General features: G+C 37.2%; 1 protein-coding gene and 1 long non-coding RNA gene across 2 annotated transcripts; one reads left to right on the top strand and one right to left on the bottom strand.

Moving 5' to 3' along the window:
• Positions 1 to 1,159: 1,159 nt before the first annotated feature.
• LOC124408028 lies at positions 1,160 to 1,941 on the bottom strand. Its single transcript, XM_046884674.1, has 3 exons — positions 1,792 to 1,941; positions 1,529 to 1,713; positions 1,160 to 1,450 (listed from the first exon to the last, which is right to left on the bottom strand). Exons 1-3 carry the CDS (start codon positions 1,870 to 1,872, stop codon positions 1,267 to 1,269), a joined length of 450 nt encoding a protein of 149 aa, XP_046740630.1. The 5' UTR covers positions 1,873 to 1,941; the 3' UTR covers positions 1,160 to 1,266.
• A 5,004-nt stretch (positions 1,942 to 6,945) lies between these two features.
• Positions 6,946 to 25,940, top strand: LOC124408029. The gene is made up of 4 exons (XR_006929387.1): positions 6,946 to 6,957; positions 9,483 to 9,491; positions 18,653 to 18,657; positions 25,785 to 25,940. It is a non-coding gene; the product is annotated as an uncharacterized LOC124408029 (long non-coding RNA).
• Positions 25,941 to 26,110: the final 170 nt, after the last annotated feature.

Genomic DNA, 26,110 nt, shown 5'->3' with positions numbered 1-26,110 from the left:
TTGATTAAATTTCAAATTTAGGTCCGCCATATTGAGTCTACCATATTGGATCCGCCATGTTGATTTTTTGAAATGTAGATTTCAGATTGGAATCAGTGACCCCGAAAACTACTGCATAGGCGTTTTTTGATCAAATTTGATTAAATTTCAAATTTTCGCCCGTCATATTGAACCCGCCATCTTGGTTTTTTGAAATTTGATTTCAGATTCGTAATCAACGAAATCAGCGGAATCTGAGGGAACAGTATCTCCCACGAGAAATCTTCGTTAGCCGTCATTTGGCACCTCATGATCGGGAGAACCAGCTCATCTCGTTCTCTAAGGGTCGTCAGGTTGCGAATCTATTGAGGACGTGTATAATAAGGGTGGTAGATGGGTACCGAATAATCCGAATTAAAATAATGAGCGAACGACTTTCATTCGGATTTACGCCGCTGAGTTTCCCAGATAATTAAGTCTGCAAATGAGAAATCGATCTTTCGCAGCCTCATTTCATTTCTGTTTCACGCGACGGGTAACGTAGTCTCATCGATGAGGCGACGGGTTCCTTTTTCTTCTACTATTATTATTATTATTATACTTTTTTTAAGGGATTTTTCTCGATCTTGTAAAACGTATATAGAAATTTTTCAAAATCTCATCAGGTCACAAAGAAGAAGAAACTAAATGCGAATTGAAGTTTTGACCTTAAGGTGCTTATAAAGAAACGTTGTACACCTCAAAAACGCGGGGATGCAAAATTCCTATACCACTCAAGCGATCAGATTGAAACCTGGGCAGTTAATGCCTTATTTTGGCAAAAAATGGAGCGTCTTTTTACTTTTTCAAAATTTGGTCAAAAATTTTACAGATTGGTTACCACCCACAGAAATTGGCCAAATTTTCACAGTTGCACTGAATGGATCGAACTATCCGGTATGATGCCACTCGGCGGTGATGAAACACACATTTTGAGCCCAATTCCATGAGATTTGATGGTGAAATGACGAAATGGCAGCTGATCTGGTTTTCGATTACGAAGTACACCGAAATCTCATTTTGGCGACATTTGTTACCGACATTACGCGCATGCCGGTAATGCATGCGTGCAATGTCGATAAAAAATTATCGGCATGCGTGAAAATAACTGTCTATTAATAATCGTTGATCACATTTTAATGGTAAGTGTGTATAATGATAAAGCAAAAACCGCAATCAAAATACTTATAAATTCTGTTCGATAATCAACATCTGACGTACTTGTATCTCAATAAATTGTTATTATTATCAACTTCTGGCGTAATGAAGTCCAGGCCTTACGAACAAAGTATGTTCACCACGCGCAACGAGGTCCTCAGCCACTCCATTTTTTCTCGATAATTCTACTTCAACGAATGCCAATGGTTCCACAAGCTTGGACATCTTAGCGTTAACGAGTATCAAATCGCCGACGGAAGCACGTTGAAAATGTCTGCAAAACGAGAAAACCTTCAATTCATCTAACATAACCTGTTTACTATATTTTAAATTTCAATGGAACGTAATTTACGAGACGTGAATGTTCGTCGACACCCCAGAAAATCCATCTCCATGCACCAACAGTGCGTGGCTGGACAAAACGTCGATTATCGTTGTCGTCAGCCCTGGATGTAAGTGTCCGTCAGTGTTGATGTGATCTTGACTGACAGTAAACTCGACTTTGGCTTGTCCGTTGTCCAAAGAAAGATAGTTCAGCTAGACGACCAGACACACCTTATTCTTGACGAATCATCAATATTTACTTCATAATACATCTTATAATAAATAACTCACCATTTTCAGGTTACGCTCGAATTTTTTTGTCTTATTTATATATTCCGCTATCAACTTGAGGTATTCTGCATGACGAGACATCGTCACCGACTATACAAGTCTCGAAGCCTGCAGCCTAATTCAATCTATTTCTAAATCATCACCGATAAAGTCGTACAACTATGAAAACCTAAACATATAGATACATATTTATGTGTATACACATACAACACACTTCGCGCTATCTTATCCTCGTTCACTATCATATCAATAGAATACCACATCAGTTACACTACCATCATTAGGCCAGCAGTCACAAGTCATTCTCAATACAAACTGTGTCCAATTATCTATTCCTCTTTACACTAAAGTAGTCAGTCAAAACAAAGTAGTTCAAGAGCTGTTAGGATTAGAAAGGCTTTTAAGATGTACGAGTATAACGTGGAGATAGAAACTCCCGGTGGTTCGACTTTACACTATTATCATAGCCATGGTATTAGAAAGTCAGTTCACGGTCAACTTCAAGCCCAGTTTGAATGAACTAATACTAGACAAGCACCTGGCCATTATCTCCACCAGTTATGAGTATAAACTTTCCGTCAGACTCTAGGTGAAATTAGACGAATATTCTGACTGCTGGTGTCTTTGTAACTGAGGAGCAGGATTTTGAGTGGGTGCAATTTTCTCGATTAATCAAATGAATTGTTTTTCCGTTAAACTTTCCTTGGTATGATTGAATACTTCGAACACCTGTCGGTACAGATGAACTTTTCACCGTAAGAACGTTCTTCAATTTTTTCCAATTATTCTTTCTGACTGCATTACCGATCGGAGCAGTCGGGAAATGAACCCTCGAAATTAATTCCCATCCCACCACATCTCTCAAAGTTAGGACAGGCAAGGGGATTAGTCTGGTTTAAGGGGATATGGTCTTCTGAGACTTTTGACCATCGCTAAATGGCTACAAACTTATAGAGAGAAGACGTTCCAAGATCGATTGGAGCTTTACCGCTGGATACATCCAAAACTAGCAACAGTAAGCTCTGTAATTATAGGAGATCAATTCACCCTGTCCTCTACGGATCGGAAATTATTCGAACTATAGTGAAACCCATCACTTATTCCGTGGTCGAATGAGACAAACCAAAAATTGTCAATCACTGGTCAAAAACAATTACACATCATTATCAGATAAATCGATCTGTTATCGTCGTTTGACTTTCTCGCCATGGAAGAAGTTAAGGTGAGAAGAGAAAAAACGAGGAGCAAAAATATCGCTGAAGGTATTTTTTCCGATTCAGTATTTCAATGCACAATTGTCCCCGACCCCCATGCTCAGCCAGAATCGGTCCCATCAAAAATTTCCTTTGAAGGTACGAGGATCAAACGAATACATCGACGATGGAGGGAGACGAAGCATTCGGAGGGGGAGGCGTTCGCTCCTCCAACGCAAACGCTAACGAGTTAATGGGTTTCCCTGCGTATTTCCCCATTCCCATTTCCCATTCCCCATAAGCCTTGGCTAAATTGCGTCGTCGGCGTGAATCTTTGAGAAACTTGGGATAAATTTCGAGAGTAATTTCGAACGGGCTGACTCTCATGTAACTACTCTACGATATGTTTTCGTCAACAAAATTTAACTGCATCACGCGTAGTGCAAGAATTTTGGTAACCAATGATGTACAAAATCATTGTAGCGAAAAATTTCTGGTTTAATGAAAATGGGGAAATGTCTGAATTACCGGACTTTTAAAGAAGTTATCAGATAACGCCGTGTAAAATCAATCTTACGATTAGAAATTTTCTGGAAAATATTCATTTACTTCGGACTTTTAGAATTTCTTTTTTTGCTTATTACGTTCCCTTCGTTTCATTGAGAAGTTTATGAAACTTGGTTGCAGCATGATTCAGTTCTGTATCTAAAAATTGTTGTTTTTTTTAGCATAGCTTTCACGCGTGTCGGTAATTTTTTACCGACATTACACGCATACATTACCGGCATGCGCGTAATGTCGGTAACAAATGTCGCCAAAATGAGATTTCGGTGTACTTCGTAATCGAAAACCAGATCAGCTGCCATTTCGTCATTTCACCATCAAATCTCATGGAACTGGGCTCAAAATGTGTGGTTCATCACCGCCGAGTGGCATCATACCGGATAGGTCGATCCATTCAGTGCAACTGTGAAAATTTGGCTAATTTCTGTGGGTGGTAATCAATCTGTAAAATTTTTTTCCAAATTTTGAAAAAGTAAGAAGATGCTCCACTTTTTGCCAAAATAAGGCATTAACTGCCCAAATTTCACTCTGATCGCTTGAGCGGTATAGGAGTTTTGCATCCCCGCGTTTTCGAGGTGTACAACGGGTCTTTATAAGCACCTTAACATAGTTTTGTGCTACGATGGATTACAAGTGAAAAAATGACCAGCGGATTTGGGTGAATATGGAGAAAAAAATACGGTTGTTTTCGCATAAAACAAAGCGACGTCCCATGTGAATTGGGATAAATAAATCCTATACATCCGGTCCATCATATATTCACGTAGGCTTAGGCTGCAGCATATACATAACGTATCATCGAGTAAATATTGCGCTCGTATTTTATGTTTTACAAACGTACGTTACATGCAATGCAATATGTATACCTATAAGGGTATTTCAGGAAAAAATAATTTGCCAATATCCACCACGGCACCCTCTGAAAAGTTTCTTAGGGTTTAAAAAAAGATTCTCTAAAAAAATGAGCCTTGTACGTTACGCCTACGACGGCGCTCATTCAATTTTTCTCTTTTTTCGCATATTTTTCATTTTACGCCAGGTTTCCGTTTCAATATGTACTGTAACGTGAGGGTGCTTATGTTCCGTGTAGCGACCTGCTATAAGGGATGATGGTTATGGTTTACTCCGCCCGCACTTGTATAATACGTTGTGACTACCTCGTCCAGAAACATTGACCAACCAGAAGATAATATTTGAAGATAACACAGGTCAACAAAAAAAATTATTACTTTCATTTTTTGCATTTATTCTTAAATAAATAAATTTTGATTCTTCATTAATTACATATAAAGTTTGCTTTTGTCTTTTTTACGTTGATATAAGTAACACCGATTAATACGATTTTTTTGGTATGGGTTCTAGATGTCAAATTTTGATTTCTTGAAAAAAAAAAAAAAAAAACAGTTTTATTAGATAAAGTTTATTTTTTGTAGAAGACAGAACGAAATATCAGATTTAAAAAAAAATTACCTATTCTCTTGAACATTTATTCTAAATAACAATTAAACCAAATTTATATAAATATAAATTGAGACGGGATCCCGGCATGATTTGAAGAAAAAAAAATCTGAAAAAAGTGAAGAACTGAATGAGCGCCATCTTAGACGTATCGTGAACGCTCACCTTTTGAAAGAAGCTTTCTTTGAACCCAAACAAACTTTTCGTAGTGAGAAACCGTCGAAATTGCAAATTATTTTTTCCTGTATGAATGCAGTAATTGTGATTACTTTTCAGATTTTTGAAGGTCAGTTGACTAGAAATTGGTACTTTTTATCAATTTTATTACAAGATGGTCGAAGATCTAATGGAAATACAACAATAGAAAATACTATCAATACAAGCACAATTAGTTAACAAGTTTTCGTACACATCTACTTACATGGTTCTTCATAACGATCTTTGTGCTTCGATAAATTTACGCAAGTGCCGACGTCGCACTTAGTGAACTAACGACGTTACTCTGTCTTCCAGGAGCCATATAAACACCAAGAATTTCCGAGCTCAGCGTGGGTAATTGTCTTAACTGCCACGAAGAAGAAAAGAAAAGCAAAGAGAGAGAGAGAGAGAGAAGGAAAGGTCAGGCACCGAAAAGGAAAGAAAAATCCGCCTAAAAGGTGAATCAAAACCAGCACTTCTCGTCTTTTGGTCCATAATGAATGGACGGTGAACTCTACGGGAGAAAAAATGTTCAGTTGAAAAATTTTCAAGTTGCTTTAATTGATACGAACGAAAAGAACTTTGCACCGCAGTGTTTTCAACAATTTTGTAAGCTTCTAAAATTTTTCGAGACAATTTACAGGCTCTCATGACGGTTTTGTTCTAACCAACGATCAACATATTATGAGGCTCATTGTTGGTAAGTAGACAGAGTAACATTCAACGAGATCCAATATAAATGTTCACTAATTTATTGAACGGGGTTCGGTCAGCAGACATTGCAATAATAAGCGTTGAGTTTGGTTCATGCGCGAGTAGAAAATGCGCATCGAAATTGAATCGCCTATCGATTGATTACGTTCGTCAAATGTAGGGTCTGAGTCGTCTACGGCGAGGTGTGTATCGAAAAAATGGTCGGCAAGAAAAAGATTGAGGATGGAATCTGCAGGAAGTGAGAGTGAAATTGTTGAAAACCCCCGCCACTCGTTTGAACTTATCTCACGGTCGAAAAATCAGATCCAGTCGTTGAACCTCGTTATCGAATACTGGTTCCACCCTCGCGAATACATTTCTGGGACCGCTGGTGGAGGTGGTTAGGTATCCTCCAGGAGTTGGAATAAATATGCAAGTGAACCATCTGGCCCGAGTCCAATTTGAAGGTGAGCCAGGCGCGAAGGGAAGAGAAGAGAAGAGAAGAGAAGCTAAGTGAAGGGATGGGAAGGGCTGGTGGAAGTAGAAGTGGAAGTGGAAGTGGAAGTGGAAGTGGATGGAAACCAGGAGAGTGGTCAGTGGGATGAGGCGGCGGATCGACGAGGGAGAAAAAGGAACAGGAAAAGGAAAAGGAAAAGGGAGGAGGGTCACGTTCCACTGAGGGTCACACAGCATCAATAACGCGGGTGGCCAGAAGCTGGTGCGATTCGAGGGCCGAACTCCTCGAGCCAATCTCACCTATAGGAGAGCTTGGCGCCTACCTTCTCGCCCATGGACGAGGGCCTTACCTTATCACCTGCGTATCCCTTTTCGCGCTTTATTTATCCTTGTGTACGTCTGCTCTGTTGTAGGTATACATCGTCGGTTCTTCATTTTGATTTTGAAAGTGAGGAGAGTGGGGGAGGGGGGAGGTTGAAGTTCCGAATTAGATAAGGTTCCGAAAGCACCTAATTCCGGATTAATTTCTTGCGAAACTTTGACAAAACTTTAAAGTTTAAAGTCCCGAAATACAAGATTCTGAAAATTCAAGTTCTGGTGTAAAGTGAAATTCTGGAAATTGAAATATATTTGTACAGCGTAGTTGATCAACGGTTGGGTGTGATAAGTCAGAAAACAGAACTAAAACTCTTTGATCGTTCAGAATTTTGATGTTTTCGATGTTTAAAGTTTCTCATTTTTCCCTTTCGGAACTTTGAGCGTTGGGTTTCGGACGATTCGAAACTCTGATGTTTCGTCGAAGTTTGATTTCTTTACTTTAAGTTCCGACAGTGGAACTCTCTTGTAAGTGTCGATAACCGGTCATTATCAAAAAAAATACGAATTCGAAATTCAGTTCAAGTATTGCGGAAGTTGAAGGGAAAAGAAACGAATCACTATACCTACTATCATATCAAGATAATAAAGTTGGAGCTTGTTTGACTTTTTGACAGTTTTCTTTTTTTTTTTTTTTTTGAATGAAAATTTCTCTGGGTAAGTTTTTTTGATTATTAAATTGTATTTAGAGTCTCTTCCTTCAGATCAACTAATTGGATATTTAAAGCTCGTTACAGCAGCCACTTTACACCAGTTTAAATAATTAGTATACAAAATGTACGAAGTTGAAGCGAGTAACATTCATGTAACGAAATATCGTAACTATCAAAGCCATTACCTTGCAATTTTAGGTGTGCTTTGAAGGAGTAGAGTTTATTACTTTCACCCTACAAACTCCAACTTCGTCAAACTGTAATTTAGTTATCTCGTTACCGGTGCAGTCCATAAAAGTGTTTGAACCAGAAGTTATTCTCTTTCTGACGTGAAATTAGACAACGATTAGAAACAATGATAAGAAATATTTTTTTAATCACATAATTTTCACGAAAGGTCATATTGCACTAAAAATCGCAGTGTCACCGACTTTTTGACCTGGAGAATCTCGAATTACTACAAACAGTTGAAAAAATCTGCGATTAAAAAACTGGATAAGTAATTACTAGTAGAATTATATCGAAAATTCTTACGGAAAAACTACGAAATGTCTTTATTTCTTTGAAAATTTGCCGTAACACTTTACTGAAAGGAGATATTCTGTTCTAAAGTTAAAGGAGAAGTATCGAGCTGGATGTGGAATACAGGCTGCCAACGAAGGCAGGAGCCAGAACACAAGATTATAGTTCTGAGAACCGGAAGTGCAGGGTGCAGCAGACGAGACAATTATATTTCTTGTAAAATCAAGGGTGAATTTGGTTGATTCTCTCACCCTTGGCCATTTAAAGTAATACATAAAGAGTAAATTTTGCGATATCTTAGTCATTGCAAATTTTTTGAAAAAAAAAAAATGAAAACACCAACAGTCTGATTTAACTTGTTTATGGATCATCGTCTTCGGAATAATAATCCTCGTCATGTCGATACAAAGAATTAAAAAAAAAAAAGAATCATTCAAAGAAATTTGCAATTCGATGATTTTTTTGTAAATCAAAAATTTTAAAACATGTTCACAACTACTCACCCAGTTTTTTGTATCCAGATTCCTCCATTAAAAGGTGAGGAAACAGAAGAGATGGCGAAAAAACGAATTGGACCAGGATCCACTCTGCGAAAAAATAATAAAAAAAAATTTCACAAAAATTTGAATGGTTGTATGAAATTGAACATTTATTAAAATATAAATTCATCTCGAAATACGTTAATTTTTTCTAGATCGCTGCGCCGTTCCCTTTAAGCTTATCTCGACTAGTATTGCTTGATTTCTGCAATTGGGAATATTTTGCAAACATTGTTATACCGTTATTAATGATAATATACTTGTAAGCTTATGGGCGGATTTTAACGGGTCGTAAATCCGAATTTGTGTGAAAAGAAAATGTCTGAGCAAGAAGCAAAATCGTATGCGGTTTTAGATACCGTGAAAGCTGTGCTTTTACACTTCTTCGAGGTCTTCCTTGGCGCTTTACGAGTAAAAAGCTGCGCGAATGAATACAAGGCCAAACTGGTGGGTGGCCATAAAAAACCTGCAGAGAATTCAATAAAAACTGTTCACTTTTATAGCCAGTTTCTTCAGGCGGTGACGAGTGTACGTACATATGTGTATACGTCATGAAAGCACATGTGTGTGCATGTATGTGTGGAGAGACCGAGGGGTCGACGGAGCGAAGTGAAAAGCGAGAGGATTCGTAGTTGTTTGATAATTTTAGAGAAAGGGGAGTGAAATTTTCAAAAGGCACCCTTTTCTCTCGCCTTTTCCTATACTTGGAATTCGATTGAGGATTTATTGCATCAGTGAAACGCGTGGAATAGAGCAAAGTGAACATTACTTATATATATATATATATATTAGGGTGGCGCAAAAAAACTGACTATTTGTTTTTTTTTGAGTCTTGTGTGACAAAATGTTAGTTTTTGATGTTTTAAGAGCCCACTCCAAAGGTCAGTTCAAAAAGAAAATTTTCAGAGGTCACTCCAGATTTTTTAAAACGTCAGAAATCGTCAAAATCGATTTAAAGAAAAAAAAAAATTTCTCGTGACGGTATAATTTTATAGACAAGAAAAAAACAAGTTTCCGAAAATTTCAGTTCGAAATTTGAGTTTTGAAAGGTCGCGCATAATTTTTTTTCAATTTTTTGGTGCATTTCTTTAGATCTTTTCGAGCGACCTTTTAATATTCATATTAAAATTTGATAAATTTTTTTTCTTCAATTTAGTAAGAAAGAATCGATAACAATACACCACGACATGAATTAAAAATCAAACAAAATACTGAAAATATAATTTTTTTAATATAATTTTTTTGACATTTAAAAAAATTTGGAGAGACCTCTTAAAATTTTTTTTTTTGAGCTGTCCTTTGGAGTGGGCTCTTAAAACATCAAAAACTAACATTTTGTCACACGAGACTCAAAAAAAAAAATAGTCCGTTTTTTTGCGCCACCTTAATATATATTATATATATATATACATTTTTTTTCAACGACGTATCAAACTCCAGGGAAATGAGACTGTTTCTAACCCGGAATGACGGTAATTCTAAATGATTTCAAAGTTTTCGCAGACGAGTAATTTGCACGTGTGCAAAAAACGTAAGTTTTTGTCAAAGCTGCATTTTGGTAACTCTCGAAATTTCGTGTAATTATCAGGACAATTTTAAGGCAAGTCGATTCAATTCTTCATTCGATCAAACATGGGGATAAATAATTATGTTACTTTTCGTTATACACTTTATCTTGAAGTCTAGTGAAATTTTCGATCGAAACTTGTGCATAATGCTTAAAAAAAATAATTAATCATTTTATCGCAAATGCATCCGCTAAAATTTAATTTCAATCTGTTAAATACGATAAAAGCATCTTATATTAGCTTGTGGAATAATTTTTAAAGAAAAGTTGAAATGCGTATTACGACAGTTGTTAGAAATTGTTGTTAAGAAAATTGCATGTTGATTAAAAACTTTCGTGCAGCTACTCTTTTTTCAAATTCCAAGTAATATCCAAAATCGAAAAATCATAATATCCAAAATTTAATCAGTATTACCACAGCGTGTCATTATATAATATTACTTATATCGGTAAGAAAAATATTTCACGAAGGCCTTAAACAATCAGATACAATTTTTCACGCTTATTTTTCCAGGTGTTTACAGAGAAACGTAAGAATAATAAAAAAAAAAAAAAAAATGAAAACCCGGCAAAGTAATCAATCACTTTTCCCAACTTTTTTAGAATCCAAACAAAGTTTATTTTCACAGCTTCGTCATTTCTGAAGTTGGGGTTAAGCTGAAGGAAGAAAACGGTTCGACACGAAAGTTGTTAAGAACTTAGTGAGCAAATGCGCGTCTAAGGTTAAATGAATAACAGAGTGTAATTTTATTGAATACGAAAACTATTACTAGAATCTCATGGGTTCAATAAAGGGTCATCCAATCCATGATTCGACGGATAGAACTTTTCTCCGCGAAGCGGAAGGTTTTTCTTTTCGCGTTAGAAAGGGTCGGCGACAACTCGTGAGCCAAGAATTCTCAGCTGAGTATCTAGATGCAGGCTAGAGGAGGGGGAGAAGGAGGAAGGGTGAACGAACGTGAAGAGGTGGTCCTCGAGGATAAGGTCCTGCATGTTTTGCCCAGCGGACATCGCCAGGGAACGATTTGTCTTTGTAATCTGTGACGCGGCCGCAGGAGGAACTGCACTGCGGATGAAAGGGGCTGCATGCGCCGCATGGACCTCCGGAGCAAATGCGAAGGCGGATCAGGAGAAGCAGAAGCAGAAGAAGAAGGAGAAGGAGACGGAACGATCATCAGTACAGAATCCGATCAATCACCGCCATTGGATTCCCCGTTATTACGGGCAGCTTGAAATGTACTTGATAACGAGATACGTCATATGTTTTTAGCGTAAATACGAAAACTAGAAGAAAAAAGTTTCATTTTTCATACATGCTAAAAGTCGCATTGGTCAATGCAATTTTTTTGATAAATAAAAAAAAAATATATATTTCATTCCAAATTTTTTTTTTTTTTTTTGGAAAACATCGATTTTTATTATTATTCTTTTTTGTGATATTATCATTTCGATGTTAGAAAGTAAGCTATGGTTAGCCAGAACCGATAAATTATCACACGGATCCATAATAGAATAATGTGCAGAACATAACCTCAAAGCTCATCTCGCAGCGAAATAAATTGATGTAAAATCTGTACGATATTTATTAGGACCTAGCTGAGCAAAACGCACTGCCTGACAATAGCATGATTCTTTTAGGAAAATTTTCGAATCGATTGAAATTTAAAATAAAAAATTATCCCGGTTTTTTTGAAGTAGGTACTCTTGAATCGATCACGTGACACCAAGCTCAAAACATCTCAATTGGTCTCAGCTTCTCAATTTGAACTTTTTCGAACGTGATTTCATACGTTTCACGTGTGTGGAAAAAGAAGGGAGAGAAATTTTTCCCCCTTTCATAATTCCTTGTACGTGTTGAAAGATCGTATATTGGCGCGTACCTACCAGTCCTTGTACCATTAGACACACGGTGTGTGTTAGTCTGCGTTCAGCGTGGGTTGGTACATAAGAGCTGACCTGCGGAGACCTTATTAATGACTGAAACGAGCCGCGTTTATGGCAACCGTGCCTTGAATTTTGAACAAGCGAATTCTTCCGACTTTTCGCTCTGTAGACTGCAGTAATTCGCGTGTGTCATGTGTAAGTACCGTTTAATGGCATGTCTGCGCAGCGGGAGTCATTGTGTGATCCGGGGTAAACCGAGGTAGCTGACCTGCATCATGGCGGCTTCTTTGTTGCTAACTAATTAGTTAGACCTAGAGTTGATACTTGATGACGAAGTCTTGAATTTACTTGGGTTCTTGTGACTCATTTGTGATGCTCAAATTAAGGTGGGACCTGACGATTGTATTTTTACTAGTATGCAAATATTTGAGATCCATTCATTTACCGAATAAGAGGACATCTTTAAATCCACGCCTCTGACACTAACTTATCAATCGTGACGTCAGAGGCTCCGGCATGCACGTGTACACCCGCCTGGAAACCAAAAACTTACTATAATTAGCCACGGGAGCGGTTAAGGCCTTCTTTCAACGATGACAACAATCCGGAATAATGGTCGATTCGATATGTGTAATCTGCTCATAATCACATGCCGGAATCCCTACGCGGTCACATGAACACCTCGGTGTCCACGGCAGAGAACCTGGTGCCTCTCATGTATGCAATCCGCTCAAAATCAGACGCCGAGATCATGACTCGGTCACATGAACACCTCATTGTTTACGACGAAGGGAGCCCGACGCCTCTAGTGTCTGTTTACGCCTATTCGTATTCAACTTCAAATTGACGGCCCTGCCCCCTAGTGCCGCTATGCTTAGAAATCGAAATCTACTTAACTGGCTCGAGTACTTCCGGTCGTCACCATGTCTACAGCTCGACTGACAAATCTGAAACCCAGCGCGCCATGTTTCTGCCCTATTGTAGCGCTCCGGTGGCCAATCCAAGAAACTTTTGACTGACAATACAGGGTCCGTCACTTTGACTCACCTCCCACATAATTAAACTCAAATCTTTATCTATAGGTACTGCATCAAAAATATTTTTACTTTCTAATTTTGACTAAACATTTTTTCCTCTGTATTTCAACATGAACGTGAACATAAATTTATTTGTATTCTGTTTCCGATTTTTAATATGCTTATTTTCAATTAGCGGGTGACAATTACTATGTCCGTTGCTGAAAACAAAACATGTCACGTAAGTTCGTTTCCTGGTAATTAGTCGGCGAAAAAACATAACAATACTTAAATGGCTTACTCTGTACTAAAGCAGGACCGTAACTAGTATACATATTGTGGTGTGATTATACATTGTGACCTTAGAACTCCGACTTCACGTACATTTCATCGCAATCAAAGCCCTTAAATAATTTTGTACCAACTGTGTAAAAAAATCCCCATATTCTTAGGGAATTATTTATCTGGCGAACGCTACCCTGCTCGGTAACGCTATTGTGTAGAGTGATGTCAATCGAAAATAGATTATTTCAAATATTTGTCCCAGATGAATACAAAGTTTAAAGTAGAAATGGCGCATTCGTGTATTGTGAAATGTTGCGGAAATAATTGTGCACATTTTTGGCACTTAATTTCCAGAATTTAATTTTTGTACCTCGCACAGACATTCGAATGATTCAATGTTTGAAAAAATAAGTATATTCTCCAGTACACGAATCCCATAAAATTATTGCTACAATTGGGATGCATTTAAAAGAACCGCACATCTTTTCCCCACGCAGATTCAACGTCATAACAATTAATCACCACCGATCTAGGGTATTTTGGCGCCGTTGGAACACATCTTACTTACGTCCAGTTCAGTGCGAGAGAGAAACCTTTTTAGAAAAAGAAGGCACACCACGTATACTAACACCACGATACATAGTGCAGTAAACTGGAGTCGCTCAGGGAGAATGTAACACTGCAAACTACACGCCACTTGTACCTTAATTACACGCGGTTACCCGTAGAGCAAATGAACAGTAATTATTCCTGAATATTTGGGGCCTGCTTGATCGTCCCGGTAGAAGCAAGTGGGCGTGGAATGAAGTAGCAGCCCTTGGAGCCACCCACAAGTTAAGTGCAGCTAAATAAAAAAAGTGCACATTATGTTTTTGTTAAATTTCAAGGAGTAAAATTAGACGCTGCCTTAAGATTTGCTTTTAAACTACGCGGGTCCGGAAATTTACTTTCCTAATACCCGTAAATGGCGCACGGATCGCATATCGATACGTTTGATATACGATTCTGCTCGATTAGATCTCGGTATCGATCTACCAAATTAATATGGCTGCTGTGTGACGTCAAAGAATATGTCGATATAACACGGAGACTAGAGTGGAGGAAGAATGAACTATACATATATGTATAAACACCGATCACGACCGAAATGAAATTGCTTTTCACCTGAAAGGAAACATCGTTAAGCACGCGTCTTCGGGTTGATTATTGTGGCTGAAAATGTTAATTATGGTCATTATATTGAGGGAGGAAATTAAATCGATCGCATATCACATAGAAAAGAGAGTAAAAATATAATGCCTCTTGAATGTGTATCTTTATAGATTTTTTTTTTTTTTTTTAAATACGTAGACATTGGGGATCGACATAACCTCACAAACTTGTTATACGTGTATCTTTATAGAATTTTTTTTTTTTTTCAAATCAGTAAACATTGGGGATCGACATAACCTCACAAACGTGTTATAAATATTGGCGAATAATATTTAAAATGCGTATATCTGTCTTTGTCTAGTCTCCCCACCACTCGTTGGGTCTCTGCGATATCAGCATCGTTCAACGTCAGCCTTTTTGTACGGATTTTTTGATGCTGGATCAAAAGTAGAAGATTTGACTCCTGTACTCTAGTCTCTATGAGATATATGTATACACCTTCTTTGTAACGACTAAAATAAACGCCTTTCATTTAACTTTCCACCATTTACCGAGTTGTTTCATTTACATAACTCAACAATTTTGGTCTCGCTTAGCACTTACCCAATACCGGAAGCTAATAAAATTACTAACAGATAGAGGGATGTGGGTCAGTTTATACCGCTGTGAACGAGCTGTGGATCCAAATCGGCCCGAATTGGATGTAACTTTAGTGCAAACGAAAACAGCTCTCGAAGTTTCCGATCGGCGATAGCGGAAGTGTCTCTTCTCATCTGGCTGTGGCAATCTCGGTAAACAGAAATCGGAAACAAACGCGTTGCTTGAGGTTCATTCGATTCGCTCGACGACCCACAGACTACTCAATTTTCCCGAGGATCCTTCAGATAAGGGAGTCGCTCGCTCTGACCAGTCGCGTCCGGTTTCCTCTCGTTCGTTGGCGCCGTCCGCGTCCCAGTCCACTTCTACAACTTTTAAAACTTCATTTTAGGGGGGGGTTTATATTGTTAATCCCCCAGCCCTTGAGGCACCATCACCTGGACTATAACGATCCTTCCACGAGCTTTTCACGAGTTCTGCGTCTCGCGGTGAACGCCGAAGCAACTTATAAATTGTCAAAAATTTTTGTACAATCGGAGGTGGTGTTACAAGTTCGAGGTTGGACAGGACCGGGAAATTGAGTCGGTAATTGGATAGAAGTTGAAAACAGATATATCGCGTTACTAATGCCGAAAAAGCGGATTTCAAAATATACGCCTTTTTGGCTCTGCAAAATATTTTTTTTATCTCCAATCAACTTAAAAATGTACATAATGTATAATTATGTGGAAATTTTTTTTTTGTTTTTCATCCATTTTGCCAAAATTTTTTTTTTTTGATACACCTTTCTGGCATTAGTAACGTGATATAATATATTATGAAATATGCGGTGCCCACGTTTTATAAAGATTGTAATTTGGTCGTAATCTTACACTTTGATCCGATGCGGAATTTCCGAATTCACCACATAGATTTTTCTACGATAGTCTGCACCGGTCAATTTTAGTCAATTTGAAACCAACCTTTTTAACTTCTCGTGTTTTTGTTTTCCGAAAATGAAATGTTCAGTTTTCACTAAATCTCCACGTTTTACGTTTAGAGAATCACCTTCAATCGTTTTCAAATTGACGTGCATGTGTGATCAGTTTTTTGTCCGAGTATATCTCGAGAACAAGTTACTGGATTTAAATGAATTTGATCTCAATCAACGCGGTTTTTCCAAACTTAGAACAGATTAGATATTGGCTTTGATTGGTTCATTAGCTTTTTGGCATTATTTGAACGACATAATCCCCTCTCCCCAAAGAAAAAAAGAAGAATAATGATACCTTGAGAATGAGTGAATGGATTCGAATGAAAATTGGTACCGTAAGGTTTTTTGCATTGCTGATCACGAATCTAAGTTCAGATGTGCAAAATCCAAAATCTTGAATCCAGTACGATGGATTTGCAATATCAACAAAATGGCGGCCATTTTTCGAAAAAGTTGAAAGAGACCGCGTTTTTGCCTTTTTTTGGAAAAACAATCAAAATTTAAAAAACCGTATGATTCATTCCGAGTTCGTTAACATGCTGGATCTAAGACCGTTAGATTTTTTGGTTTCAGGTTAACCATCTTCGAGAAATCATCAACACCACAGACCTAATTTTTTTTTGGACTGATTTTCAACTACGATTTTCGTGTCCAAAAAGTGATTAAAATAAAAAAAAAAATTCATTTTAATGTAACTCGACAGTGTTAACATTTATTAAGACTAACAAAGCATATATCAATATTTACAGTTAAAACTCGTTAAAAAAATTCTTGAAAAAATCCTTTCTTATCGTCAGTTGGGTAGACCCCTTAAGCTTGATAATTTATAATTCCTAGTCTGACAGAGCGTGCAACATATTACTAAATCGCAGACGAATAAAAATTTGTAGTCTTCGAAAAAGCTGCAGCCCGTTCGACAGTCAACTGACCGGATATTCATCCTTCCATCCATCGGAGCGATACAAGCAAACTCCTGAAAGGGATTGGAGGGACAGAAAGCGTTTGAAGGACTCTGTCCTTACCATCCCTGCGTTTTATCGCCGATTCGCTCGAGAGTTATGCCATTCGCAGTGGCTCCCGTCTCCTCGTTTCTAATATTGAGCCAGCCCTCATGTCAACCAAAGACAATATTTTCCACTATACCGTGCGGAGAAGAAAAGTAATCTGGTTCTGTCGTTTAACGACCCGTATAAGCTGTATAGCTATGCACATATACAGATATACATACTACATACGTATATATATGTATACACCAAGTCCGTTGTCCCTTCGCCGTTTCGTTAAGACGTGAAATCATCCCCCCGCGGATAATGGCGCCTACCTTCAACGCATACCGATTTCACCCGAACAACGGGATGAATTTCGATCCGTTTTCACCCCCCCCCCCCCAGGGAATTGTATATATATATATGGGGCATTCTAGGTCAATTCGACGAGTGTCTACCCTCACCCTCTCGAATCTGAGTCTTAATGACCGGAGGTGTTTCGTTAGCCTAAAATAACTACTCAAAATTTTTCTCAGATTTTTACCAAGCCCTCTGACCCCTTAAGATGATATTTTCGAAAACGGTCAATCGGACATTTTTGAAAATTATGAAAAAAATCACATAAATTCTGTAGGCAAAAAGAAAAATATCCCAACCAAAATCGAAGTGGGCAGGCAAAACGGTAATTTTTTATCAATTTTTTTATTGAATAATTTTTTTTTTCCCAGTAATTTCGATTTTTTTCGCATTTTTCAGGATTCAATATATTTTATTGATTATATAGATTATATAGGAAAATATATTGAATCCTGAAAAATGCGAAAAAAATCGAAATTACTGACAAAAAAAAAAATTATTCAATAAAAAAATTGATAAAAATTACCGTTTTGCCTGCCCACTTCGATTTTGGTTGGGATATTTTTCTTTTTGCCTACAGAATTTATGTGATTTTTTTCATAATTTTCAAAAATGTCCGATTGACCGTTTTCGAAAATATCATCTTAAGGGGTCAGGAGGCTTGGTAAAAATCTGAGAAAAATTTGAAGATGTTATTTTAGGCTAACGAAACACCTCCGGTCATTAGGACTCAGATTCGAGAGGGTAAGGGTCAGACCCTTGTCGAATTGACCTGGAATGCCCCATACATACTTTTTGGTAGGCACGCCGTGTGGAACGGTCAAAGTTTTTTTTTTACTCGTTATCATTGTTTTTCAACGTATTACGTGAGCTCAAAAAGTAGGAATATTCAGATCCAGTCACGTTTTTAAACTCGCCTGTGTTTTATTGCCTAACGAAAACTTGAAAAGATTTATTCGATATCGCAGTAATTGATATGAAATTAAAATCTTCGATGAAAATTATTCAATTTTCAAATACAGTTTACTATATCAAGATTTGAAATAGTCTAATTGCATTGATTACGACAAAGCATGGAAAGTGGAAGACTAATTTGTTTTCGGAGAAAGAGATGATCACGAGAACTTGGAAGCCGTATAATCGATGATGAAAAGGCTGCATTGCAGTTGTACGTATACAAAAGAGTGCGGGTCGTTTATGTGATTTCTTTCGGTTAGTTCAATTAATTATCCTCAGTCCCGAGAACAAGGAGAAATTCCTTGTTCGTGGGAAGTCGTTGATAAAAAGAACGAACCGGCCAAGATAAGGTAAGGGAACGAGGGAAGGGAAGACAGCGGTAGAAAAATAAGAAAAAGAGAGAGAGAGAGAGAGAGAGAGAGAGAGAGAGAGAGAGAGAGAGTGAAGCCTTGGCGAGAGTTGCGAGGGTTGAGGGGTGCTGGTAGAAAAGTGAGGAGGGAGAACGAAGGTAATAACCGTCAATGGCTAATAGAAAAAGGAAAATATTTGGCAACATTTGTAGTATGGGTCTAGAAAATGGGGTAGTCCGGTGCTTCCGAACGTATAAGCTAGGGAGTAGCAGATTTCTTCCTCTTTCTTCCCTCTTCTTTCTTTTATTTTACGAAAATGGAGGCGTACGCGTGTTATCAGGGACGTAAAAAACAGCGCAGGATATGAAATAAAGAAAGAGATAGAGAGAGAGAAATAAGAAAAAAAAAAAAAAAAATACACAGAAAGAAGAATTCGTCGGAGAATTTTCACTCAGGGAAAATCGTTGTGCTGTAGCGAATTAGTATTCGGAACGTTTCCGTCTCCGGCGTATGGGATTCGATGGGATGGGGGTTTCGTTTTTTTTTTTTTCTCTCTTTTTTACATTCATTTGGGTAATCGTTGTACTACTTTTGTTAACGGTTTGAAAATTCTTTTCCGAATTATGGATCAGTGCAATGATATTCAAAGTTTTACACTGCATTCTAATTTTGTTTTTTTGTTTTTTTCGAGTTCATAAAAATAATCAATTATTGAATATAATTACAGGTAGATTTATGACATTTATTTTCTAATTTTTCCTCTTCGACATTAGAAATGTTTTCTTTGTAGATTTAGCTAGATATTAGGATTCCGGTTTCTCTCGAATTAATAAAAATGGAACTGATATATTATTTATAAGTATTTATTACGTTCGGATACTCACAACTGTTCAAATAAAGATTTTGAAAATAATTTTAAAAACAGATTGTCAATATTTTTTTCTACTATTGAATTAACTGCATTTTTATGCCCACGAAAATCAATCTATGGTGAAATTATTTCATCAAGTTGTAATACTTTCATTTAGAGTGAATGTTTGAAAAGTATTAAAATACTCGTCAGCGAAATGATGAGAGGGAGTAGATATCAGAAATTTTTTTACGCACATTTTGTAAAGAATTTGATTTATATTTACCTCCGACAAATATTTTATTATTTTTATTTTTAATTATAGATATTCTTTTCGAAATTCAAAATACGTCAGTTTTGTCTGAAGGCGTTTTATTCACATGTAGACAAAATACGTTTTGTTTAACTACTGTGTAACAAGTCGATTCTCCGAAGAAAGGGGCTCAATTAATACATTGTGCAGGCGGAAGCGTTTGCGCTCTGAAATTGATCGACATGCCGTATCCAATGAAACCGATACTTATAGCGATTTGGTCCATTCAGCTGTAAATCATTCCATTTATCGCAACTACAATCGTGCGGGCGGCGCTATTTATCGCTCTGTTGAATTCCAGATATTTGAATAATACGCTTCGTTAGACTATCGCGTTTGCTGCTTGCCACTCTCTCTATAACTATGCCTTAATTGGCATTACCAAGAAATCTCATGACGACTGCCATTCTAGTTTACTGGAATTCAACCTCTCATAATTATGCTTACTCTTTTAATTTGATGAATTGCAATCTAGTGAGATGAAGACTTGTTTTTGGAAAACAGGCGAATATCTTATGGCGAACGAAAAATAGAAATAATTGGGTATCCGTAAGAGGTATTCACTTGTTGAAATCGCTAATCACTTCGGAAAGCAGTCACTTTAAAATCGCTTGAAATCTCTAAAAATCAGTTGAAATCATTTAAAATCATTTGAAATCGCGTGAAATCATATGAAATCGCATGTATATTCAGTTATTGAAATTGCAAATCATTTTGGAAAGCAGTCACTTTAAAATCGCTTAAAATCTCTGAAAATCGGTTAAAATCATTTGAAATCACTTGAAATCATATGAAATCGCACGTTCATTCACTTATTTGAATTGCAAATCACTTTGGAAAGCAGTCATTTTAAAATCGCTTGAAATCTCTGAAAATTAGTTGAAATCATTTAAAATCACTTGAAATTTCGTGAAATCATATGAAATCGCACGTTTATTCACTTATTTAAATTGCAAATCACTTTGGAAAGCAGTCACTTTAAAATCGTTTGAAATCACTACAAATCGTTGAAATTACTTAAAATAAATTGAAATCCTTTGAAATCGCGGGAAATTGTATGAAATTGCAAACCACTTTGGAAAGTAGTTACTTTAAAAACGCTTGAAATCACTAATAATCACTTAGAGTCACTTGAAAGCGCGTAAAATCGCATGAAATCGCACATTTATTCACGTGTTGAAATTGCAAACCACTTTGGAAAGCAGTTACTTTAAAATCGCATGCAATCACTACAAATCGTTGGAATCCCTTAAAATCGCGTGAAATCGCATGACATCACTAGAAATTCGTTGAAATCTCTTGAAATCGCAAACCACTTTGAAAAAAAGTTACTTTAAAATCGTATAGAATCACTAGAAATTAGTTGAAATCCCTTGAAATACCTTGAAATCGCGTGAAATCGCATAAAATCGGAAATCACTTTGGAAAGCAGTGACTTTGAAATCGTTTAAAACCCCTTGCTATCGGTTGAAATCACATGTCACCTGATCCATTATCACCAGTAATGATAATTGGGTCAAATTTTATTAAGATATACAAATTACTCAAGTATCACAAAGATTGAAAATTGAATTCTTGACGTTAAAACCATGTAGGCAACAGCAATGTCGATTGAAATTTTGGCAACGTATTTATTAAGACCTCCTCAAAAATCCTTTTCACTTATTCCATAGAATATCGTCGCGTTGGGAACTCCGAGAATCCTGCCCAGGACTAATTAGTCAGTTCAAACCTTCGGAGCGTTGCTTTACGGATGAAGAAATTCACGACTCGTCCTGCACCGCCTTATTCTATACTTTTACACTCAAGAAACGACGCGACGTTCTTACTTTGAACACTTTGACTAAATTCCTGAACAACGCAAAATGCAGAAACTCTTCGAGACATCCGATGCGATGCTTCGTTGTGGGTGCATCATGAATCTTTCAACGCTGTATACGATAATACTTCCACAGTTTAAAGACGCTCTCAAGATGCAAATTCTTTGAAGATGTGACGGTACAAGAACTCGCTTTGGAGCTCTTTGAAGCAGTGACAGAAGGTGCATAGCGTTGAATTTTACGATGATCTCGTGAACTCACGGAGTTTCATTAATTATTGCAAGTGTCTGCGATAGTTCAAAACGTCTGACAATGAGCGACGATATCGTTTCATCCAATACCAAGATCGACGCTTGCCGATCCCGTGAACTTCATTAAAAACATGAACGAACGCAAGCCGACGCGCCATCTTTTACCGCGAAGAGATGCCTCCTAACCAACCCGGCGATATTTTATTACATATTTTCCTCTTTCAAGATGACATTCGACATTTGACAAGCCTTGGAGGTATGTTTCTGGATCTCAAAAGCTTTCATTTAACATTTCCAACATCGTTTTCATCACACCATTCGATCGAGAATTTTCGTCGACTTTGAGATCTCAAGACCTAGACATACGACATATAAGTGACAAATGTGGTTGTCCATCTTGTATGATTGACCCGTGGTACAAGCGATTTGAATGAGTATAAAAATGACATAGAAAGTCACTTGATCGGTATGATATTTTATGTGAACGGTTGAAGTCGACGGCAGCGCCTGGATGGTGGCAAAAATCTGAACAGCCCCGTTGAGGTTAGAATTCGAAGCTGATGGTCCGCATTTTAAATTCTGTCCTGATTTCGGATTTTCCCCTATAGCACGTCCCACAGGCACGATGGCGGTATAACTCATGGTGTTTACACGCGATCCGAATCTTTCTGTAATTTTCTCCGAGTGAGTAGTATTTTTGCGAAGTTATGACTATGAAAAATATGCAACGGTTATTATAATAGAATTTAAAGAAATACGTTATAATCAAATCAGAAGTGTTATTAAGAAATGAGATAAAAGATATTGAAAAATTAGACAAGATAAAAATAAATTAGAGATCATATAACAAGAAGCAGAATATAAGACAAAATGAGAGAATTTATAAGCTAATTGAGGGGGGTAACCAGTTTAGGAGGCTGAAAAATTGGTGTTTTTCGTACATTTTTTTAACTGGGAAGAAATAATCAGAATTAGTTGAAACTTGGAGGATATTTTATTCATGTTTTGAAGTACATTTTGTAATTTTTTCAAGTCATTTCTGCCGGAAATAGTGGAGCTAGAGATTGGACGATCGCCATGCTAGTTTTTTGCTGGTCGGCTTTCCTGAAGTTACAATTTTTATCTGTATTCATTACAATTTTTCTTTTTTTTTTTTTTCTTTGTTGATAACATATTTCCTAAGAATATGAACCTAAGTGTGATGAGAAAAGTTGAATATTGTGTGCTTTTGAGGTGTTTGAACACAATATCATGTTTTCATACCATGCTTTTGTACCTATTTTTGCATAAGAAAAAATATTTTTAATAATAATATTATACCAGAGTTGGGTTCATATTCTTGGGAAATATGTTGTTGACGAAAGAAAAAAAAAAAAAAAAATAAAAATATTGTGATGATTACAGATAAAAATTGTGACGTCAGGAATGCTCACCAGCAAAAAAATCCACTCGGATGGCGATCGTCTAATCTCTAGCTCCACTAATTCCGGCAAAACTGACTTGAAAAAATTACAAAGTATACTTCAAAACATGAATAAAATATCCTCCAAGTTTAAAAAAATTCTGATTATTGCTTTCCTGTTATCCCCCTTAATTTATCAATCACTACGGAGAACAATATGTGAGCAATTCAAGTAAAGCAAAGTAATTAAAGAAATTCTACTCAAGCATAAGTGAAGACATAATAAAGCACTGCTGTTTAGCGGTACATAAGAAAAATTTTCGAATAAGATAAAATCAAAGAAAGAAGCAATGGTGACCATAAATTAAATAAGTAAGCTGACCTGTCGCGAAAATAACACCGGTCGACACGATTTTTGGGTCTGACTTATGAGTATAAAATTTTCGTTTCTTCTACGTTACTAATAAAGGAAAAAATAATTATTTTTTTCATCAAAGTTTGCTTTTGTAGAAACCAGAGCAGTTTTAACAATTTTAAGAAAAATAACGGAATTTTTCATAATTTTATTTTAAATTACAATCAGAAAAACTTTTGCTGAACATCGGAATCTTTTTAATTCAAGAATAATGATTATTTATAGCATACAAATTTAAAATAATAAAAAAATCAAGTTCAAAAATTAATATTTTTAGTGATTTTCTTGTGTTTGTATGGACTTTCTCGTATTAAACCCGAAGTGTAATATTCCATCATAATTTCGTATGAGAATTGAGATCAATTGGGGTCAATTCTGATTATTTTTTGTATAATAACAGTTATTAAGTATTTAAATAACAAAAATATGAATACGTTCAAAACCTTTTTAAATTTTAATTTGTGATATAATTTTAAATTAACATAGGCTAAGTAAGGTATCCATTTTTTATCTTGATTTCACATTCGCATAAGCTTCGCATAGGTTTAAATTTGTTGGCAAAAAAAATTTTTTTGCTTCTTCTTTAATGAATTCATCGCAAATAAAACAGAATGAATCAAAATCTTGTTTACACTATCTTATTGACGCCATTTTCTAACTCAATAATACACAAGAACGGTTGTTACGGCTTTTATAGGCAAGTAAATACTAACTACTGTGCCTTACACGAGTAATATGCAATTTGCTACCGTTTTGATCTAAGTGCTACCACCTGCTGCTCGTAAAACCAATTAAAAATAATAAAAACTTACTTATTGACGTAAAACAGACAAAAGCAATCTTTAAAAGCTAAGAATGGATATTCTGGTGTTTTTCGATGCCTAGCGTCAGAATTTATGCATTAAAACAGAAACCCAGAAAAAAAAAGTTTTTTTGTCGACCTGTGTAATAAGAGAGAACAAGATATAAGACAAGAAGGGAATAAGATATGAGCCCACGTGGCTCACGCAGAGCAAGCTACGAGAAAAGATATTACGCAAGTAAATTCGTGGCTTCACAAAATAGAAAAGAAAAATTTCACTTACGAAGATAGCAGAAGGAGGAGATCAAGCAGGCAGATGAAGCAGGGAAAGTAGAGAGATGCACAGAGTTGAAGTCAAGTGAAATCTTATTAATTGATAACTGGTAATAAAACAGCGGAACGATAGATTCGGAGCGGAACGAAAACACGTCCGTGTTCCATATTCACTGTACGCAAAATGTGCCGAGTTTCAGCGACGATCTTGCCGATTCCGGCCGACTTCCGGCGTGCTGCTGTCACGTGATCTTTTTCTCGTTTCTAGCGATCGCTAATTGGGCCAGCCGGTCACGTGGGACAGGTCAAGAGGTATAGACGGGCGGTAGTCCATCTCCGATCGTCTTCTCCTCCATCGTCGACATATAATGTGAAGAGAAGGTCTCCCCCTCACGGTATTGCGGTATCGATACCTGCGAGAAGATCCTTCTAGGAACAAGGACGATAGTTTTGGAAAATAATAATGATTTTACTCACAGAATGGCGGTATCGATATCATTGAAAAAAATGGGATGGATTTGACTCTAACTTGCTTCAGTGCTAGTATTGCACAGAGTCTTCCTGGAGACGATGATTCAAACGTTGGGTTCCCATCCTGAGTCCACCAGTCCGAAGTGGTTCACCACTTCGATCCTGGGCTTGTTTTCACGTTGCAGCCCTTTGATAAACCGTGAGTTTGTAGACAATCAAGATCCTGTTTTATGGCAGATGGAACAGTGAATATCATGACTGGATCAGCTTTGGCCTGATGAGTACCGTGACGGGAGGTTTCCTTGGCTTTTTGACGCTACTAATACTCTTTTATTATGAAGTTCATAATTCTTTACAATCTGGCATACGCACGTGTCACACACGATTGTTATAATACACCGCAATGTATCGAAGTGCCTTGATTCGTGATCAAGGAGGTACAAAATCGAAATGTAGCGCATGTCCATTCTGTGCCTCACGCTGGAGTCCCAACGCGGTCACATGGACATCTTTAAATCCACGCCGCAGCCACTAACTTGTCAATCGTGGCGTCAGGGGCTCCGGCATGCACGTGTACACCCGCCTGGAACCCAAAAACTTATCTATAATCAGCCACGGGAGCGGTTAAAGCTTTCTTACAACGATAACAACAATCCGGAACAATGGTCGATTCGATATGTGCAATCTGCTCATAATCAGACGCCGGGATCCCTACGCGGTCACATGAACACCTCGGTGTCCACGCCGCAGAGAACCTGGTGCCTCTCATGTATGCAATCCGCTCAAAATCAGACGCCGAAATCACGACTCGGTCATATGAACACCTCAGTGTTTACAACGAAGGCAACCCGACGCTTCTAGTGTCTGTTTACGCCTATTCGTATTCAACTTCAAATTGCCGACCCTAACCCTTAGTGCCGCTTTGCTTAGAAACCGAAATCTACTTA

The sequence above is a fragment of the Diprion similis genome, chromosome 7, assembly GCF_021155765.1.
Source record: "Diprion similis isolate iyDipSimi1 chromosome 7, iyDipSimi1.1, whole genome shotgun sequence".
NCBI lineage: Eukaryota > Metazoa > Arthropoda > Insecta > Hymenoptera > Diprionidae > Diprion > Diprion similis.
This window is presented reverse-complemented; position numbering and strand designations above follow the sequence as displayed.